Consider the following 20,254-nt stretch of genomic DNA (forward strand, 5'->3'; position numbering starts at 1 on the left):
TTTTATATCAAAGGTAATTCAATAGTTTTATAAATAGAATATTATGACTTTATAAGGGCTAAGTCTTCTTTATGGACACATAGACTCTCCCTAGCAATAAGAATTTCAGTTAATACTAGGTAACTGCATGTGAACTCTAGAATTACTGCATAATCCTGGGAGATGATGAAGCAGTTTCTATTTTGAGGTTTATCTTATTGGTTCAATGATTTCCTCTTGAATTATATTTTCCAAGACTTGAAATTTTAAAGTTTAATTTTGTGAGACTTAATAAAGAATCTTGTAAAAGATTTTTCTGCTGAGTGTGATGTATCTGTCACTGTTGAAACGCCTTTTGTTATCGCCAGTGGATTTTCAAAATTATGTTTAATGCATACTAAAGGGTACATCAACACAAGCATACTAGCTATGTAATTTATAAAGAACATATGTCAGATTATTGTACATGCTTTTACAAGAATTTCTTGAGGATCTGCTAGTTGTAAAATAGGATTCAAAAAGGGCAAACTTGGGGCAGTGAGTTTGGCTCAGTGATTGAATGCACGTCCCTCCAAGCCTGACAACCCAACCAAGTCCTATGTGCAAGATTCGTATGTTGAAAAGAGAGAGGCAACTGACCTCCATACATATGCCATGGCATTGTGTTGACACACTTAGGAAAAACGTGGTCAATCTTTAAAAACTGACAAAAGTGACCTTGTAAAATGGAGAAACAAAACATACATAAGGATGGTTGCCTAGATTTCTTAGAAGCAATGGATTCATGCAGTGTTATATCTATATTGTACCAACATCCAATGCCTAATTTTTATGTTCATTTATAAATAAGTTTACTGTTTACATCGTCATTTTCTCAGTTGTCATTAGTTAGGATAACACATGTCATTTCCAGAATTTGGTTTAAAAACTGGCACATTTAAGTAATTATGCTACTTAAGAGTAGCAAATATTTCTAATTCCACAACTATTAGATACTATCTTCTGCAAATTTAATTCCTTCCCAATTTTTTGGCAGATTCTCATATGGGATTAGATTCAGGTCCTTTTGACGAAGATTATTCTGCTTGATACCCATTTAAAACTATCTGTTGACACCGTTTCCATATACTTGACTGTAGAAGCAATTGCTCATCATTGTGACACATTCCTGGTGGATACACATCTTCTGAGGACAAAGGTTCCCAGTGGGTTAGCAGGCTTTTGCAGGACACTGTAATGGTTCACGATTCAAGGTCAGGCTGAAGTGTAAGTCACTTGGTATATGAGAACTAAGTCATCCACAGTTGAATGTACAATGTGTTGGAAAGGCAGACCACTTCAGCTCTTTTTTACTTGAGTAGATTTCAAAAATGACTATTCTTAGGAAAATATTAAAATTTCAGCTTGACATTTAGTCTAGATTAGGTTCTCACATTAAAAAAAAAAAAAGCCTCCCATTACTGCGTACAACAAAAACATGGCACGGGTAACTCTTCCTAGAGACACTGTACACTTTAGGACTTTACAGGACCCTCGGTACACAAGTAACTACATGTGAAGCTTCTTTCTTTTTTTGGTTTTTCGAGACAGGGTTTCTCTGTGTAGACCTGGCTGCCCTGGAACTCACTTTGTAGACCAGGCTGGCCTCGAACTCAGAAATCCACCCGCCTCTGCCTCCTGAGTGCTGGGATTAAAGGCGTGCACCACCACGCCCGGCTGTGAGGCTTCTTTCTACATCCACCGGTTATTCTCTTTATGAATTGCCCTATCCATTAAAACACTAGTTGGGGTATAACTCCTATAGGAACTTACTGCTGTCAGTCCAATTGAAGCTACTGCCATCTTCCTTACTGTCGCTCCTGCTTCTGCTTTGGTCTAGCTTTGATTTGTGCAATAAGCATCCAGACACTGAAGCCATCTAACTATCTGGAGGTCAAATCCTGGTGTTAACTAAAACTCTATGACTTAGGATGAGCTATTTGGCTTCCATTGCATGTTTTTTCAACCATAGAAATGAGAGTATTTATATCACAGTTACTTTGAGAATTGGTTAACATAAAGTTCCTAAAATGTGAGGCTGAGTTCTTATCAAAGATTGGAAAAGTTGAAACAAAAATGTTACTTTTAAAAGCAAGAGTTTATTGAATAGTACATGGTAAGTTAAATTCTAGCTGGGGACATTTTCCAACAATTTTATGTCTGCCTAAAAAGATCAGCGACTTCCTGTGAGACCATGGTTCTTGTATATGTGTATAGTTACAGTTCTTATTCTTGTTTTTACAGGTTGATGACTGAGGAAAGTGTGATCAGATTTGTCCACAAGGAGATGGGTATAGTTCCAAGCTGGGGTGGTGCCAGCCGTCTGGTTGAAATCATTGGCAGCAGACAAGCTCTCAAAGTGTTAAGCGGGACTCTCAAACTGGATTCCAAGGAAGCTTTAAATATAGGCTTGACTGATGAGGTCTTACAGCCCTCAGATGAAACTACGCCTCTAGAACAGGCACAAGAGTGGCTGGAGAAATTTGTCAGTGGGCCTCCACAAGTCATTAGGGGTTTAAAAAAATCTGTCTGTTCTGCCCGAGAACTGTATATAGAGGAGGCGTTACAGAATGAACGAGACGTTTTGGAAACACTGTGGGGTGGACCTGCAAATTTAGAGGCTATTGCTAAGAAAGGAAAGCATACTAAATAGCGTTTAGAATGAGTGTAGTACAGGTGAAGCTACAGGGGAACATACATGGAGGTGAGATGATTAGAAATGAGCTGCTGAAGTCATTCAAAGGGGACTGCTAATCTGCATAGTTGGCTTGGGGGCCTTCTCCATATTGTAATTCAGTGCTCTGTTGTCTTCCTTAACGTGTAACACATCTACCAATTTCTACATTCCTGTAGTAATTCTTAGCCCGGGCTTATGTTTTGTAACATACTTATTAATTTAACTTTTAAGAGAGGGTCTTAAACTTGCTATGTAGCGCCAAGGGTAGTCTTGAATTCCTGACACTCCTGCCATCGCCTCCCAAATACTTGTTAATGCTGCTGTTTCTGGCTGTTTTGGTCTTTCTTAAGTCGAAATAATTTACAAAAGCAAAGTTAAACAAAATTTAAAATAACTTAATATATCCTTCCTATGAAGCAAAAGGCAGGGAGAGATTAGAGGCATGTAAGAAATATTAGTTATTTTCGTGTGTGTGTTCTGTATACATAGGATACTGATGTGAAATGGTTCTTCATTTAAAGAATAAAGTGGGCTTATTGGTTCTATAACACTATGCTTGTAGCCCAGACAGAAATACCACTGATGGAGACTGGTAAAGTAAATGTAAAATAAATGGAATTAGCTGCTTGAGAAATTTAAATCTCACGACCGATGGATCTTTTTCCACATTTGTTTATTCCAAACACAGTGCCCATTGATAGCTTCTCTTTCCTTATTCTCTTCTGAAGAAATCAGACTTCTTGAGTAAGGAACAGTTTGAATAGAATACAATCAATTCAAACCTCACCTTTAAAAAAGCTCTTTAGCCACAAATACCAAAGTGTCCTCATCCCTTTTCCAGATTCAAACAAGTTATTTCTGATAAACTCTAGTATTTATTAAATTATAAAGTTTTTTTAATCAAAAAGAAAAATGCAGACTAAGAGAAACCTCCAAGTACAAGGACAAGACAGCAAATCTTCTGGAAGGGAACACCATGAAGTGCGGTACAGATTCTGAACCTCATTAGCTGCAGCTTTACAGTTCTATTTCAAGAAGACCAACTATAGCTGTTAATCATCTATTTTAAAATCCCAAGTCACATCAAGCTTCCTGCTCTGAATGATATCAAATATCTCATTTTATTGAAGATTTTATACCAATCCATGCAGAAAAAATAAGGTAGTGCAAGAGTCAGATGAGGACCATTAATGCACAGGGACACACTAGCCAAAAGAACTAAAAACTTAAAAAAATACACTATAAACAGATGTCAAGAAAACTGTGTTATAGTGAACAGCTCTCAACTATCAATACCCCAGTTCCTCACATTAAATAAATTTCAGCAGAGACATGTTAGACATTTTAATTTCAGGTCTGTCTTTCCCATATCCCTTCCCCCCCAACTCCCACAATGCACTACTAAGGATGAGTATAATGTTACGTGGGCAGAAATTTACAGGTATCCATTTTACCCTTGAGTGTGGTGCTGAAGACATTTGTTTAAACCTCTGTCACTGTGCACTGTCCATCAGGCCTTCTGGATCTGACATTGACACTCACGGTCCCACCCCCTGCAACAACTGATCGGTCAGTTCCTGATCGGTCTGACTGGTCAGCTACTGTCTGGTTTCCATTTGGAACCAAAGGTCTCTGTTGGGTCGAAGAGTGCTGTGCAACTACCACAGGGGCATCCTCACTATCACTACTGGCATCTGATTCTGTTTCTTCAACGGAGGTATCTGGTACTCTGCCAGAAGATGGCGATTCATGATCTTCTTCTCCTTCACCTCTGTGACTCCTTTCAGCTATGCTATCTCCACTGAGTTGTAAATGAGCAAAAGAGTCTTCCAAAGAAATGCCTGCATCAGGGGATGGTGTTACAGGGCTGGTTAACTGACCATCAACTGATGTCAGGGGCCTTGTAGAAGATGGCACTGCCAGCTGAACAGAAGCTCCAGTCTGTGCTGATCCACTGTCCGCACCATCAGCAGAACTCTCTCTTGCTAGGTTTACAGTATTGGTGTCACAGTCCAGTCTAAGTCCAGCTACTCCCTTCTTTGGTATATCTATTATATCTCTCTTAATCTTCCTGCGACGTCCATGTTCATTTCTCCTATATTGAACCATGTTTTCAAGATCAGCAACATACAGAAATCCAGCAATTAACATCTCCGTGTTCTTTTTACCTTTGGAAAAAGCATCTTCCAGCTCCCGACTGGTGCGCTCATCATACTGCCACCACCCGTTCCTTCCTTCATAATACCACGCATATTCACCATTTCCTCTGCTTGCAGCCTTAAGTTCTTCTGGTGACAACAAGGTTGGCTTGTCAAGAAAATCCTCAGGAATTTCTTGTCGACAAAGAGCACATCGCTTCCCAAGCCATGAAGCACCCTTTACACACAGATAACAGAAAACATGCTTACAGGGCAGACTGACAGGGTGAACACATGTTTGTAGACAAATGGCACATTCGGGAACTGTCAGAGAAGGTGCAGTATTAGAACAGGACTCATTTGCCTTCTTATTGGTAGGAAGCATATTTATTGAGTGATCAATTTCACCACAGCCGGCCATCCTGTGAGAAGAAAGAAAATTGAAATCAGATTTAAACTTTTATTATATTTTAATTCACTAGTTCAGAAAATATTCAGTAAGCCATTCCATACAAACCACATGCTATATAAGATAGAAAAAATGAAGAGACCAGCAAATTCAAAGCCAGCTTGGGCTATATAATGCTCCTATTGCAAAAACAAGGGTAGGAAAGGGAAAGAAAACAGCAAAAACTAGATATACATAAAACCATTTTTACATTTGTAGTTGTATGTTGATGCAGGAACCAATGAAAAGTAGTTATTAGACAAAAAAAATAAATAAATAAATAAACCAAAGCAAATATAGCATCTTAAATACTAAGACAGAATTAAATGCAAACATTTAAAAACATGAAATCTAACTACACGCTGGCTTCGGAATTGCTATGAAGAGGAATGGGAAAACAGCTAGGTTCTTCAAATTATAGCTCCAGACAACAGCAATTTGCAGCCCTCATTTTAATTAGCAATCAGGTGACATTCCTAGATGTTTACTCAAGCCAGTAATTTAGCTCCTAAACAGCACTTATACCTCAATGCATTCAAAAGATCAATATGTCATATTATCATCCTCCTATGTGCATGGGCCCAAACCATTAATACCCATTATACCTTTCTCAAACCACACATCAATTACTAAATCACCACACATGCCTTTTAATTCAGCCACACTCCTTCCTCAAAAGGCTGATTCTGATAATCCAGAATCTCTTAGGATCCTTAAATGGTCTGGCTACCACTTCAGCTATCAAGATTTCCTCTTGTCAGGCATCGAGATATCCCCTGAACTTCCTCCAGTGTGATCTATGTATTCCCACACGCCCTTACAAATGTTTACTAAAACAAAACACTTTTTAAAAAAGCAAAACCATGAGTATACCATATTGTAAAACAGAAATTTAAGTTCTATTTTGATTAAGCTCCAATATCTAGATAAACCTTTTTCAATACAAGGTGCTTATATATACACCCTGTCACTATGAAAAGGTTCTGTCAGTGTACATATCAGTTCTGAGAAAGCACAACAAATAGCCAAATAGTGGATGGCTGTAAGCACCCACAGAGAAAGTAATACCATCACTGGACAGTGAAACTGATGCTAATCATGAAATCTAAAAACCCAAGTCTCACTGTCCTTCATTAACTACATGCTTTTATAGTCATTCAGATAAACCAATAACTTAAATTTCCTTACTTGAAAATTACATGGTTCAGGTTTAAAAAAAAATGATTTCTAAATTTAGTGTCTACAGTTCTATGAAAGTTCCACAAAAATGAAGAAATATAAATATAAAATTTGCTCTGAAGAGAGGGAGGAAAAGATTTGCCAACTTGGAACTTAACATTGATTAAAACTTTTGGAATTTTGATTTATGTAGATGTATGTGTACATGCAGAGGCACCTGCGCAGAGGTGAGTTGAAGGCTCCTGGTCACCTGGACCTGGAGTCTCAGGTAATTTTGAGCTTCTAGAAGTGAATGCAGGGAACTGAACTCTGGTCCCTACAAGGATTGCAAACCATGAATCCCTCGAGTCTGGACACTTAGAACCTTTGCCTTATTAAGTAGCTACTAACACCTACAGGTGCATTAACAGTGCTGCAGTCTAATGACAAACAGAACACAGAACACATATATGTGCATGTAGGAAATCACAAACATGATGTATTGGAAATGTGTTAAGAGTGCTCACTTCGGCAGCACATATACTAAAATTGGAATGATACAGAGAAGAGCAACATGGCCCTGCGCAAGGATGACATGCAAAATCATGAAGAGTTCCATATTTTTTTTTAAGCGTATAAAGCTTCAACTGTATATAACTCCTGAAGAAATTAATTAAAGCTGAACTTTCCTGTTAAAAAAAAAAAAGAAAAAAGAAAACGTGTTAATGAGCAGAGATGAATAGATGTAAGTTAGGAGGTTTGAGATGGGCAGGTGGGGGCCTGGATGGTGGAGATTTCAGGCAAACATAAAGTCCTGAATTTAGTAAACCATCAAGGAAGTCAGCCTGAAAACAAACATGACTTAATTGTTATTCCATAGATAGAAAACCACAGATAAAAAGAGAACAGCTGACTGGACAGACTGAAGAATGGAGTTCACAATCCCACTTGAAATCACGAATCAACTGCTATTTAAATGAGTGACGCCTTTCCCATTTCATTCTGCCATGCTAAACACAGACCATTTCAAACTAAACTATTATAAGGACTTGTACTTTTCATCCTAGATCACTCCAAACTAGGTCCTGTGGCTTTCAAAACTGAAGAAAAGATCCTTTGCCTTTCCATCTTATATCCTATTACTCTGCTTTTTCCTTTAACACTGGTTGCTCAAGAGACACATTTTCAAAATTACACTAATTTGTAAATTAGACTGAACTCAAAGGAAAGGACACATACAGTACCTATGGAGAGTAGTGGCAGATACTTAATGTATATATTATTTTTCAACCTTTAATGATAGTATCAAGCCCCCTTTCCAGAAATTTTTTATTATAGTAATCAGTAAAGTATAACTTCTAACTCATTCAAAATAAATTAAGCAAATACAACTTAATGTATTTCTCCCTCTAGGAGCTTCAAATCATTTTGTCATGCTTTCAAAGATCTCATTTGAACCAAGAGTGTAAAAGTGTAAGGAGAGACCTGCTAACTCCCCAATAACCAACACCATCTCTCTCTCCTTGCCTGACCCACGTGACCTGACCATGGACACTTTTTGTTACCGTCTGAAAAAATCTTCATTCTTTGAAATTCAAATCAAAGAACTTAATTTTAATGAAATTCCTTTTTTTTCCCATGTTTGTGTGTGCACGCATGTAAACTCATGCATGTGGTCTTGTGCACATAGAGACACAAGGTTGGCTTCATACATCTTTTTCAATTGCTATCCACCTATTCATTGAGGCAGTGTCTCTGAACAAAACTACAGCTCACCATTATGGCTTGTCTGTCTAGCCAGCTTGCTCTGGAGCTGTTGTCTCTGCCTTCCAAGTGCTGGAATTACAAGCTATATTACCCATCCTGCATTTTTGTGGGTGCCAAGGAACCGAACTATGGTCCTTACATTTGTACAGCAAACACTTATGAGCTGAGCACAAGAACGTGAGTACAAAGAAGGAATTGGTTACTTGTAGGGAGGGGACACATTAAATGTATAACATGTACTTTGTAAGAAGTGTGCAAAAACTTATCCTCCCTTCATGAGTTCAGATACTTATTCTCACTGCTAATAGGTCTTAAACAGATTTTAGGTCACAATCTTATTAAGAATGTGATGGAATCTTATTTAAAAGGTTAAAATTGGTCTCCATATATAACCATCAAGTTACAAGTCAGCAACACATAAACATGTTCTCAAAAACATGGAAAGTAGCAAGAGCAGGAAAAACAGGTACAAAACCTTGGGTTACCCAATACTTCAAATCATAAGCAACTTGTAAGAGATTTCAAAAATGCCCAGAGGAAGACAGGAAACAGACATCCCCACCAAAGGCAAGAGGGATGTCAGGCATGCTGCATAACTCCACTTACTGATTCTGCTTTGACTGCCAGAGATCACCAAGTTTCTTCCCAGTAAATTAGCCATCTTTATCTCCTATTGCCCCAAAGAAGGTTATGAGATTTCCTCACCCCTCTTAGTTACGAAACACTGTTATCACTGATCAATTACACAGTCAAAGAATCACTGGCAAAACAGCTGTGCTTCCACTCTGCCTCAGGTACAATATGGGGTTCTGCCAGCCATTTGCAAAACCCCTTAGATTTTGTAATCAGCACCACACTCTAACCTCTCGAGAACTCTGACTAGCAACTCAAATGACCTCCTTTACCTTAATAAATTAAACCCATTCTTTTTTCTAAAACCTTATGCTTTTCATTTGGATTTTAGCACATTCTCAATTCACCCCAAGTTTCTTTTTCCCTTTTCTCTATTACCCCCTCAATATCAGTACTCTTTCAAGACCCTGTAGGTATTCCCTGTTGTATACATTATAGCTTGTTCAGTATTCTGAGCATCTCATTGGCATGGGTCTGTGTGACTGGAAATGCTCCACCTCAGACCTTATTTCTGATTCAGTATTCCAAATTCCACCTCAATATTCTCTAGGCACTTGAACTTTAATGTGACTGAAAGCAAACTTTCTGCTCCCTAAATCCTGTATTTTTTTTTCCTCTCCACCTTGGATAAATTACCATTATTAGTGCTCACATAACCCCTAGCCACAACTCCTTTAAGAGTCTGCCTTTTCATTCCAAAACCTGTAAACTTATTTCCTGACCCTTAGCTAGCTACCCCTTGAACAAAATAGAAACCTTCCAATAGACTTCAGTCTTCTCTCTCCCTAGTTTCTCCTCTGCTCAGTCATGCTTATTTGTCATCTCTCAACCTTTAAGAGTTTCCTCCTATATACATAATCCAATAGAAGTTCCCAAGCATAAAATTGCACTAAAACAGTTAAAATCTTAGTTATACCATTTTCCTTTAGGTTAACACTTGCCAAAATTGCCTAACAATAGGAATTAACTAATATGCTCTTTCTGAGCCCAGGGGTTTGGATTTGGGTTCAATAGTCTGTCTTTTTAAATAAGTGCCTATTGACTGATGTTGGTATAGATGCCACAGTAGAAAGAGAAACTCACCAAGATGCTAAGACTTCATTTCCCAAAGGAGCAAAAAGAGGGGTTCAGCCTTCTTGGAAAAGACTTACCGGAGCTAGCTCACTCCAGTCATTTTATTCAAACCTTACACAAGGTTTATCAGTGCTGGGAAAAGTTCCAACTACCGAAGTTATCTTGCCCTTGCTGCCTAATAGAGCAGACAACCCACACAAACCCCAGTCTCTTGACCATGGCCAGCCATAATCAAAAGGAAGGATTCCAGGTTTGCCAGGATAAGGCTAAGATCTGTGCAGCTGCAAGCTCTCACATAGCTCTCACCAAGTGCAGATTTTCCAGGGAGACATCATTTCCTCAAGGTTCAAACAGTCTCAAAACAATTTCTCAGCCTCTGCTGATTAGTGCAATCATAGCAAAGGTTTTGCTGAAATTCAATTTAATGATTAAATTCAGCAACCCAAGGAAAATACACACCAGGTACCTGGTAATACACTAAGTATTAAATGAACATTCATTCTTTTGACTCTGATAGCTCTTTCTTCCTCTTTACTCTTATATATATTCTATCAGTTCTTGATACTCTGAAGCACCTGAATGTTAGGCATCTGTACCCCTTTCTTGTCTTCTTCCCTCTCGGTTCTTTACATATTAATTTCTTCTTCTCAGCTCCAAAAGCATCTTACTGTTATCTCAAATTGGCACCTGCACTACCATTTATTTGGTAACATATTTGTCTCATCTCATTTACTAAGCTATAGTAAGTTCTCTGGTGACCATGGTCTACAAACATACAAGATTAACCCTACCTGTACAGCACACACATAGGTGGAAGGAGGCATCTGCCTCAGCTGTAAGGAGTTTGCCTAGCAAGCAAAAGGTCAAGGTCCTGAATGTGATCTCCAGTTAGGTGTGTGTTGGGTGTGGAGTATGCAATACACAAAATTCACTGGTTCCAATATAAAGAAAGTGAATTATGGCACCATTTTCTCTTATCCAATTCTCAACACTGACTTAGAATGATATGGTTATACTTTTAATGGCAAAGTTATTACACTGAAAAAGGGGGTAACAAACTAGTTTCTGTGTCCAACTTGGAGACTGTAAAATAGAATCTGCAGAAGTCACTCTGGTCCAGGAATGTGAACACTGTAATGAACAAGACTGAAAGGTAACAAGGTTTCATTTCCCATGATCTAAAAGTACCATGCTGATTGTAGGAAATATTTCATGACTATAATGAACTTTAATATGATCAGGTTCAAGGCTGTCAAACCCCTGAAGGCATATTACACAAAGCCTAGATGACAGAAAAACACAACTAATGAAAATATAAATTAAACCAATTGATATGAATAAAAATGGCGTACTAATTTCTAAATCTAAACACAAATGTAAGAGTATGAAAAAAAAATCTTTAAATGTCATGAAACAAACTTTTAGTAATTAGTTCCAAACTCCAGAAATCTTTCTCATCTTAATAAAATCTGAAATATCTTACCTTGGTTATTTAAGTAAATGTCTATGCAAAGCAAAGGTAGAAAACACAGGCCTCCAGATTTTTAGACTAATCATAGTATCCCTATGTGGAAACTTAGAAATCTTGATTGTAATCATTTAGTATGCATAGGACTGCTTTCTCTATAAAGCAATGGGAAGTCAATAAAAATTCATTTTGCACAATTAAAACTAAACACAGTATTTTTCTCTGCATTTACCCTACTCACTCCATTGGAGCTTCAGCGAAGCTGTGATGCTCGAGGCTATTCTTACATTTCTATCACAGATTCCACAGGCGCCGGTCACAAAAATCAAGCATCTTCATTACCAGCTGTCAGCTAATTGGTAGTGTTTTCTCTTGTGCTGCTGGTTCATTCTCTGTGCTGCAAAAGAAACACAGTCTCTCTAGCAATCCCTCCACACACTAAGGTCAATAGAATTACTTAAGTATGATGGTTTAACTAAATATACTGACAATTTTTATTTTAAAATAAAATTGAAGACAAGGAACAAGGTTGCTCTCTTTCACCACTGCTATTAACACAATGGAGGATCTAGCAAACAAGTTAGACTGAAGAAACGATAAAGCTGTACAAAGTAACAATAAGATTTTAAAATACATTTTTCACCTTTGCTGATAAGAAAATGAAAATAAACCAATTTCTCTATAAGGAGAAGAAGCTGAATAACCAAGTTCAGCAAAGTTGTAGATTATAAGTCACACACACCACACACCTCAAGCAATCACCCAACAGAAAACACACCAGTAATAGCAGTCAACAAAATGGGAATTAAAGAAAAAGACCATTGAAAGTAATACATTTGTTTTGGACTGACTTAACCAAAGCTTGTCTGAAAAAAAACGATAAAATATTAATGACATAAATAAAGTAGGACTGAGTAAGTAAAAAAGCAGCCAGTGATCATAACTGGAGGCCAGGAGAAGACAAATACTCCTCACAGTGGTCTATAGACTGAATAAATTCCTATTAAAATCTTACTATCCTTTTTGCATAAATAGCACAAAGTTAGTCCTTAAATTCAAAGAATCTTGAAAAATAAGAGTGAAATTCAACAACTGCCACCTCCCAATGTCATAATTTACTACAAAACTGAAATAGGAAGATACTTTGGTATGGAATTATGCATAGACAAATACATCCATAAAATAAAATTATGAATCAAGAAAACAGATGGCTCAGTAGAGTTAAGAGCACTTACTGTTTTTTTTGCAGAGGTTCCTGGTTTGGGGCGGGGCTCAGCACCCACACAACAGCTCACATCTCCCTATTCTGTCAGTTATATGAAATCTAATGCCCTCTTTTGGCCTCCACAGGCTGTTACATGTATACAATATACATAAACTTATATAAGCACATACTCATAAAAATATGTAAATAAATATTTTCACCAAATTTAGAAATAAACATATTTCTGTTCAAATGATCTTTGTGAAAGTGTATCAAGCCTATTCAATATGGGAAGAGTATTTCCTCAATAACTACTGGGATAACCTGATTTAGACATGCAACCAAGTCAAGCCACACTTCACAAAACATCTCAAAATTAACTCAAAGAGATCAATGACTAAATTATCATAATCAAACCCTTAAAATGTTAGAAGCCAATAGTGTACAAACTCTTTAAGCACTGGCATGCACAACACCAATAGCATAGAGAACAAAGGAATATATAAATTGGACCTCATCAGAATATAAAGAACATTTGACAATTTATAAAAAGGAAGAACAGATTTGAAAATCAAGACTTAATTTTCAGACTACTTAACTCTGACAACTCAATAAAAAAACAAAAATAAGAAACAGGCTTGAGAAATCATTTTTTTTTTGTTGTTTTGTTTTGTTTTTTTGGTTTTTCGAGACAGGGTTTCTCTGTGTAGCCCTGGCTGTCCTGGAACTCACTTTGTAGACCAGGCTGGCCTCAAACTCAGAAATCCACCNGCCTCTGCCTCCCAAGTGCTGGGATTAAAGGCGTGCGCCACCACACCCGGCGAGAAATCATTTTTTAGAAGAAAATGAACAATGAGCACATGAAAAGGTATTCAGTCTTGGTAGTCATTAGGAAAATGTAAATCAGACCCACAGCAGTGTATCTACCAGGAGAGCTATATTTTTTTACAAAGTGAAAATAAGTACACGTGGCTGAGGATGCAGTAAAATCAGACCTTTCGTGACTGCTAGTACATGCGTAATACGATGTCACCTCTGAGGGTCCTGGGTAATTACTATATATCCAAGCAATTCCACTTCTAGATCCATACCAAAAGAAAACTAGTACTCACAGACTGTCATACACCAAACTTCCTAACAGAGTTACAGTGGAAAGATGGGATCTGCAGATAAATGGGTAAAGGAAACATGGCATTGCAGTATTCAGAACAAAAGAATGAAGTTTGTGCAATATAGATGCAACCTGAAACATCTTGCTAAAGTCACATGAGCCAGACACAAAGGGAGAAATACTGTATTTAGGACTGCATGAATAGACTACTTCATAGAGACCAACTTAAGGGGTGACCAGAGAGCAAGAAGAGAGAGCAGGGAGCTCCTGCCTCACTCAGATATATATAGTTTCTGTCTGGAATATGAAATATTTCCAGAAATACATAGTAAGGATGACTATCCAACATTGTTGATAAAATTAGCTATGTTGAGTGTACATTTACAAATGGTTAAAGAGTATGTTTTATTTCTTATAATTCTACTACAACACATGCTTTAAGTAAAATAATCAAGTTCTGTATGAACCCAAAGTGGCAACAAAATGTCAATAGCCCATTCTTAATACTGAGCATCACTGCTTCCTACACAGGTGCTATTAGCACATTAACTAATGGACGCTGTTAATTATTTTACTACCTTTATGGCAACATTTTCTCAAGCTACCTCCTGTCCAAGGAATCACAAAGCACCATCAGCCTCTAGCTGTTGCCATATAGTATTCCTTCCTGGGGTTTGCCTACTTCAAGAGGCAGGCACATCATTCCATGTAAAACTTACTTAACATCATGCACAGGATCACTAAAGCACTGACACCAATGTAAATCTAAGTAAACCTGAGAGAGGAGAGATGTGGATTCTGTTTCAGTTCCATACGCCTCTCAAGGTTGGCAACTTTTTTGCTAGCCTATTATCTAAGATTCTGATAGCCAAAATTAAATGGAGCACCTGAGGCCTCTAGGAAAGGGGTTTCCGTTTACTCTGGCTTTAGATAACATGGCTGCCACTATTCCATTCTTCCTAACAGCTTTTACACTCTGTCTTTGTGGTGGGAAAAAGTTCAGTTGTATCACACAGGATTATCAATGCGAGTCCCTCCCACATCCTACTCAGACACTGCCCATTTTCTCACAATGCCATCTGCAGGTCAGAGGGAAACATTCTATTGTCTCAACATGGCTTCTTTTGAGACTCTGCCACTGGCTGTGTTGACTTCATCATTTCACTCCATATCATCCTCTTCATGCCATCTTATAGCAGCCCCACACACCTACTTAACTGTCTCTGAGAATGAATAGGCCGGCTTCTCAGATGTCCTTAAACCATGCTCCAATATTCATTTATTAGAAACAAGTACATAACTTCTTAAAAGTATGCATTTTGGGGCCCTCCCACTGTAGATTCTAGGCTAGAGATATTGATGAGTCTTAAAAAACATAAAACTGCCCTTTATTTTCAACTTCTAAACTCCCAAATTCAAATCACGTTACTTCCTCTTAGCAATAAAGTGCCACTTGGCATTGTCATCTAAAACAAGTCCCAATCCCATTCTCAGACCGTAAGTGCTGGCCCTTCCAGATCACTTCCCACTCCCACACCTGCTCTTTAGTTATGGAGACCTCTGGCTGCTTCCCCATCTTCCTTCCTTTATACAGTTCCTGATGTCATTTCCTTTCCTAGCCAATCTAGAATCATCTGAAAGTTCTTCCCTAACAAAACCCCTGTTTTCATCTCCTTTAAACACCTCTGCTGAATCTTGCAATGTGTCATTTCAGTTTCCATGTCTTAGCCACTTAGTGGTCAGAGAAAATGAGAAGACATTATTACTAACTTCTCTGGCCCTACATACTGTCACACCAAATACTGTCATCTTGCATACTGGACACACTGGGAATTTCCTATGGACTACTATGTGACCAGCCTTGAGTTCATTCGTGAAGTCTTTGAGTAATGAGTAATACGTTGGAAAAAAATGGATCATGGTCTTCCTAAACTAGAAGCCAAATCTTAGTTTTCCAGTCTATTCAATAAAGGCAAATTCCTCAGGAAAACGAAGGCTTTAGGTAGGTCTCTGAACCCTAAATAAGTAAGTCCCTCTTACTCATCCTTGGCAACCAGACTTCCACATTTATACCAAAGGTATACCGAAGTTCTCAATGCTCCAAAAAGCTCTTGATAACTCTGTATATCCTCCTGCCTTTAAAAGTCTTCCTCTTTTATAGTTTATAAAATGCCCAATGATGTTCACTGCACTGCAGAGGAATGGTCCCTCAAACTATTTCCCTCTTCTGTATTTTATGTATTTTTCTACTATTGAATGAGTATTGGCATTATTAATTTATGCACTGACTTTTTTCACAGAATCATGAGGACCTGACAAATGTTATCTCTTTAAATGGCTGGTAAACTGCCAATCAATTTATGTTGATTTCAACTGCTTTGTTTAAATACCACAATACTTACGTCACAAAATACCTGAGTTTCCTCTGAGAGGAAGGCGCTCTTCTGGAAACTACCACATACATAAAGTTAGAGACTTTTAGAGAACCTACAAGGTAAGTGAGCACTAGAGCTACAGCTTGAGACTCTGTCATCCTTCTATCTTTTAGCAAGCACAAAATTCATCTGGCTAATGCCTACTTAAGGATTGTCCAGAATACAGATAAAAACCCAAGAATAAGGTAAAATTCTTGCCTGTAAAATTCTTTTTATAAGAAATGTGTACCCAATTTTTTCTTCACACTGAAATACAGTGAAAAAAATTTTGTTCCTATTTTTAGTTCTCCTTCTTCCATGTATTTACTTACCTATTGCTTCTCTTTAATAAATAACAACTGTCCCTGCCTATTCACTTACCTATCTTGTCTATAAATATTTAATCTCTACAACTGGTTTGTACTTAAATATCAAAGCAAACAGAAGCAAAGAAGTTTTGAAATAACCCATATAAATCTTTAAGAACACCTGCATTTGGACCAGTCTATCCTTAGAATTGTTTTATTCCAGGTATACATTAACTCTCAAAATCTTTGGTGCTCATAGACAAACTTTATCAAAGTATTCCATCAACAAACCAGACTGCAGCTATAAGGGGATAACTTTACAAATGTAAGCAAGATGGCAACAGTGTCTCTGTGAGGGCATAGTGCATATATTCTCTAAAACCTTGCAGGTTATGATGACTTTTCCAATTTCTATATCTCACAGGATTTTCTAAGTTGAGACAAAATGGATTAATAATCCATTAATCCAGCTACATTAAAAAAAACTGAAATGTAGTCATATTTTATTACTTTAAAATTGTAACCACTGAAGAAATTTAAATCATAATTACTTGACTACATTAATACCTAATATAAATATTAGGATTAATAATGTAAACAGTTAGGATTAATTTTAAGCCAGCCAAACTTTTTAAAGGTCCACTGTCCCTAGATAATAAACTTGAATAAAGTATTGTTTAAGAAAAAAAAGGTGAATCAAAGAAAAAAGATGAACATATCACAATAGAAATAAAAATATAAATGTCAAATTATATACAGTTGAACATTTTCTACCTATCCTATTTAAAGTTAAGGTGTAATGAAATAAGAGTTACTCAAACAGAATATACTATATAGAAAACATATATTCAAACCTTATTATGTATATCTGTTTACTTACATATGTCTCTATTATAAACACAAGAAAAATGAGTAGGGGTCAGGTGGGATTTAACAACACATCTTAAAATTTCTTAAGAAAGATTCCCAAATTCACAAGTATGTAACTGTTACAATGTGTCAATTTTTGTACTTCATCATCAAATCAGTTTTAAAAGTCTAAGTTAAGCTTGGAAATAAGTGTTCTGTCAAAACCCGATTCAGTTAAGTGGGGTTCCATACTTTTGAGGGATCTTTTTGCCTTGTGTATGACTGCCCTTAAGAAGCCTCATCCTATGACTCTATTTACTTTTGTCTCAGTCCTTATATTTAAGTGTAAGGCTTTAAATTCCTTCTCTGCAAAGTGAGCGTTGTATTTATTTCATTAACTCATGAGATACAAATGTCAATTTATATTTATATTTAATACACTTATTCTCATCTAACAGATGTTTCAGGCTGGCAGACGTTCTATAAATAAGAAAGTCCTCTTATTAACTGGTGAGCGACCTTTGTCCAGTCATCCCTATGCTTTTGTTACTTTGCTCTCGCCAGGACAACTCCAAACATTCTAATTAGCAGGCCTTTAACAATAGGCTTTGTATTAACTAACTAGAAAGGTAAATCAAAGAAACAAAGGAAGCTGTAGACTAATGTAAACAGTGTGTGTGCTCAAAAAGACTGTTTCTAACCCACTCAGCAGTTACCCAAGTTCAGACTCTGCGATCAAGAAGGCAACCAAGCAAGGAGGTAGAAAAGACTTTGATCTTCCATCTCTCATACTGATAGGGAAATGTGATAAGTCCTTCAAACTCATATGTGGCTAACAGAAAATATGTTTTAAACAGATGGATATGAAAAAATTCTTCCTATTATTTTCTTCTTCATAGTCAAGGAATCATGTTGGATCCAAAAAAAATAATAATAATAAAACAAACCCTCCAACAGTTTCAAAGTGGCACTTTTACTAAATGGCATGTCTCCTACAAAAAAAAAAAAAATCATTTATGTTTGCACTCCTGTGATCTAATGAACAGTTACTTGGGACATTTCCCCATGACTACAATTCGACTCAGTTCTTAAACAGCATAAAACAGAAACTTTCGAACGTTTAATGCCAGGGTTTTCATTCTGTCCACATTACACAGGCCCAATTAAGACATAAATAAACTCTATAATATCCAAGCCCCAAGCAAACATAGCCCAAACTCCATCTTTACTGTAGCAGTTACTCTTGCGTTTTCTCTAAAATGAGATTTACTTCACCTATTTTCAAGTGGTTTTACAGCTCCCAGACGCTCTTCACACTCTGCTAGTATGTGTGCGTCGTTTTCTTAATTTGTTCTTTAATATGCCATGTTCTTTAAAAGTCTAATGATACACATCATTTATTGTTATGTTCTACGCATTCAACTTCTATGACAATACGTGCCTTTCAATGCCCAAGCTCCAGGTGCACATCCAGTTTGCAAAAGAACACACACACACATACACAGAGAGATAAAATGTAGTTGTCAGAATTCGTGTGCTAACTTACAGTGGGGAAACATCTTACCTAATTATAGAGGACGGTTCCATTTCCACATCCTCAAAAACAATGTCACATAGCCCTTTCTCTTAAAAAAAAAAAAAAAGTCCAGAAAATAAGACAGTGACAACAATGGGGATCCCGTGCGCTCTCAGATGGGGTGGAGGGTAAAGGAGAAAACTCCACATCCAGCAACCAGAACAAAGCGACTGCCGGAGCTCTCAAGATGCACCCGGCTTGGGAGGCCCAACTGGTATCCCGACACCTCAGGCTGGTTTCGGGTTTGGGGAGCCATCAAAACAAGAACGCTCGGCGGCTTCCGCCAGCGCGAGGAGGAGGGGACGACTCCGGGCACTGGGCAAGACCCAGAGGCACAGCCGCGGCAGCGGCGGCGGCAGCAGGGCAGGCGGAAGAGAGCGTGCAGCCCGTAGCCGACTGAGGCCCGGTCGAGCCCGCTGGAGCTGCCCGCAGCCTGGCCTGCCTGCGCAGTAATGGCCGGGGCCGCGCCCGTCACAGTCCGGGCTGCGCCAGCTCGGCCTCCCTCCGCGCGCCCGTCCGGGCCGCGCTGGCCAAGGGCGTCCCCGTCCTACCGGCCCCCGACCCGCCGCCGCCCGCCGCGGACTCCGAGCGCCGCCTCGCAGCCAACGAAGCCGCAGTGCCCCCGCCGAGGCCCGCAGCCCACGGCCCCCCGCGCTCCTCACCGGTCCCGCCCGGAGCCCACCTCTCGGCCGCCGCCGCAGCCACCTCGCAGTCTTTTCTCCTCCGCTTCGGAGCCCGCAGCGGACGGGGACGCGCGCGGCCGTCACGTGACCGCCCGGCGCTCAAGGGGCGGGGCCGCGCCGGCGGAAGCCACGCCCCTCACCGTGATCTCACGCGCCCGGCGTCCCTAGCCAGCAGTCCCCAAGCTGGCTGCTGCTCTTCTCTGTCCCTTGTTGCGACCGGGCTGCTACTTGTCCCTGTTCCGGTCCTCCCTCACCCTCTGCGTGGCGCATCTTGTGGCCTTCTGGTTCTGAACCGGTGGAGGTCCTTCTAGGTGGCTTGTGGGAGGAAGCTAGACCTTCAGTACCAGGAACTTCCCAAAACTCAGCCTTGGGCCAAGTCCTACGTTTCCTTTGGCCGTGCCCTTAGGGAGAGACTACCGCTTGTTCCTCATACAAAAAGGCACAAGAAAAGGCACGTCGTGGACTGGATGGTCCCCGGGATGCTCCAGTTTATTCACCTCACAAATGGCTAGATATGTAATGGGAGAGGGGGCGTGCTGGGGTCTCAACAAGTCTTTTGAACCCTAACAGCATAGGAAGCTAGAAGAAGAAATCGTCCCGCGAATCTAGAATAAATTTCATGGGTTAGTTTTATGGCAAGCATATGGTGTTAAACATCAAAATCTAGTCCTTGTTCATTTTAATCGGCACATGATCTTTCTCAGAACAGTTTTCTCTACTTGAAGTTG

At 38.8% G+C, this 20,254-nt stretch overlaps 2 protein-coding genes and 1 non-coding gene across 13 annotated transcripts in view; 2 read left to right on the forward strand and 1 right to left on the reverse strand.

Annotated features, from left to right (window-relative positions):
* Positions 1 to 3,335, forward strand: part of Echdc1 (ethylmalonyl-CoA decarboxylase 1) — a 32,829-nt gene extending 29,494 nt beyond the window's left edge. For all 4 annotated transcript variants that reach the window (XM_029482310.1, XM_021174149.2, XM_021174151.2 and 1 more), the window contains one exon: positions 2,263 to 3,335. In XM_029482310.1, coding sequence (XP_029338170.1) covers positions 2,263 to 2,671 — 409 coding nt within the window. In that variant the 3' untranslated portion in view covers positions 2,672 to 3,335. The remainder of the gene's footprint in view (positions 1 to 2,262) is intronic.
* Positions 3,336 to 3,555: 220 nt separating this feature from the next.
* On the reverse strand, positions 3,556 to 19,972 carry Rnf146 (ring finger protein 146). 8 transcript variants are annotated; one of them, XM_021174143.2, is made up of 4 exons: positions 19,526 to 19,598; positions 18,832 to 18,892; positions 11,623 to 11,778; positions 3,798 to 5,255 (listed from the first exon to the last, which is right to left on the reverse strand). In XM_021174143.2, exons 3-4 carry the CDS (start codon positions 11,625 to 11,627, stop codon positions 4,178 to 4,180), a joined length of 1,083 nt encoding a protein of 360 aa, XP_021029802.1. In that variant the 5' UTR covers positions 11,628 to 11,778; positions 18,832 to 18,892; positions 19,526 to 19,598; the 3' UTR covers positions 3,798 to 4,177. The 8 variants fall into 8 exon arrangements, with proteins under 8 accessions (XP_021029799.1, XP_021029802.1, XP_021029803.1 ...); XM_021174144.2 differs by lacking the exon at positions 19,526 to 19,598 and adding an exon at positions 19,506 to 19,522; XM_021174140.2 differs by lacking the exon at positions 18,832 to 18,892 and having other exon boundaries at positions 3,556 to 5,255; positions 19,526 to 19,972.
* LOC115032294 lies at positions 6,959 to 7,064 on the forward strand. Its single transcript, XR_003837934.1, has one exon. It is a non-coding gene; the product is annotated as a U6 spliceosomal RNA (small nuclear RNA).
* Positions 19,973 to 20,254: the final 282 nt, after the last annotated feature.

This window comes from Mus caroli, chromosome 10 (genome assembly GCF_900094665.2).
Source record: "Mus caroli chromosome 10, CAROLI_EIJ_v1.1, whole genome shotgun sequence".
Lineage (NCBI taxonomy): Eukaryota > Metazoa > Chordata > Mammalia > Rodentia > Muridae > Mus > Mus caroli.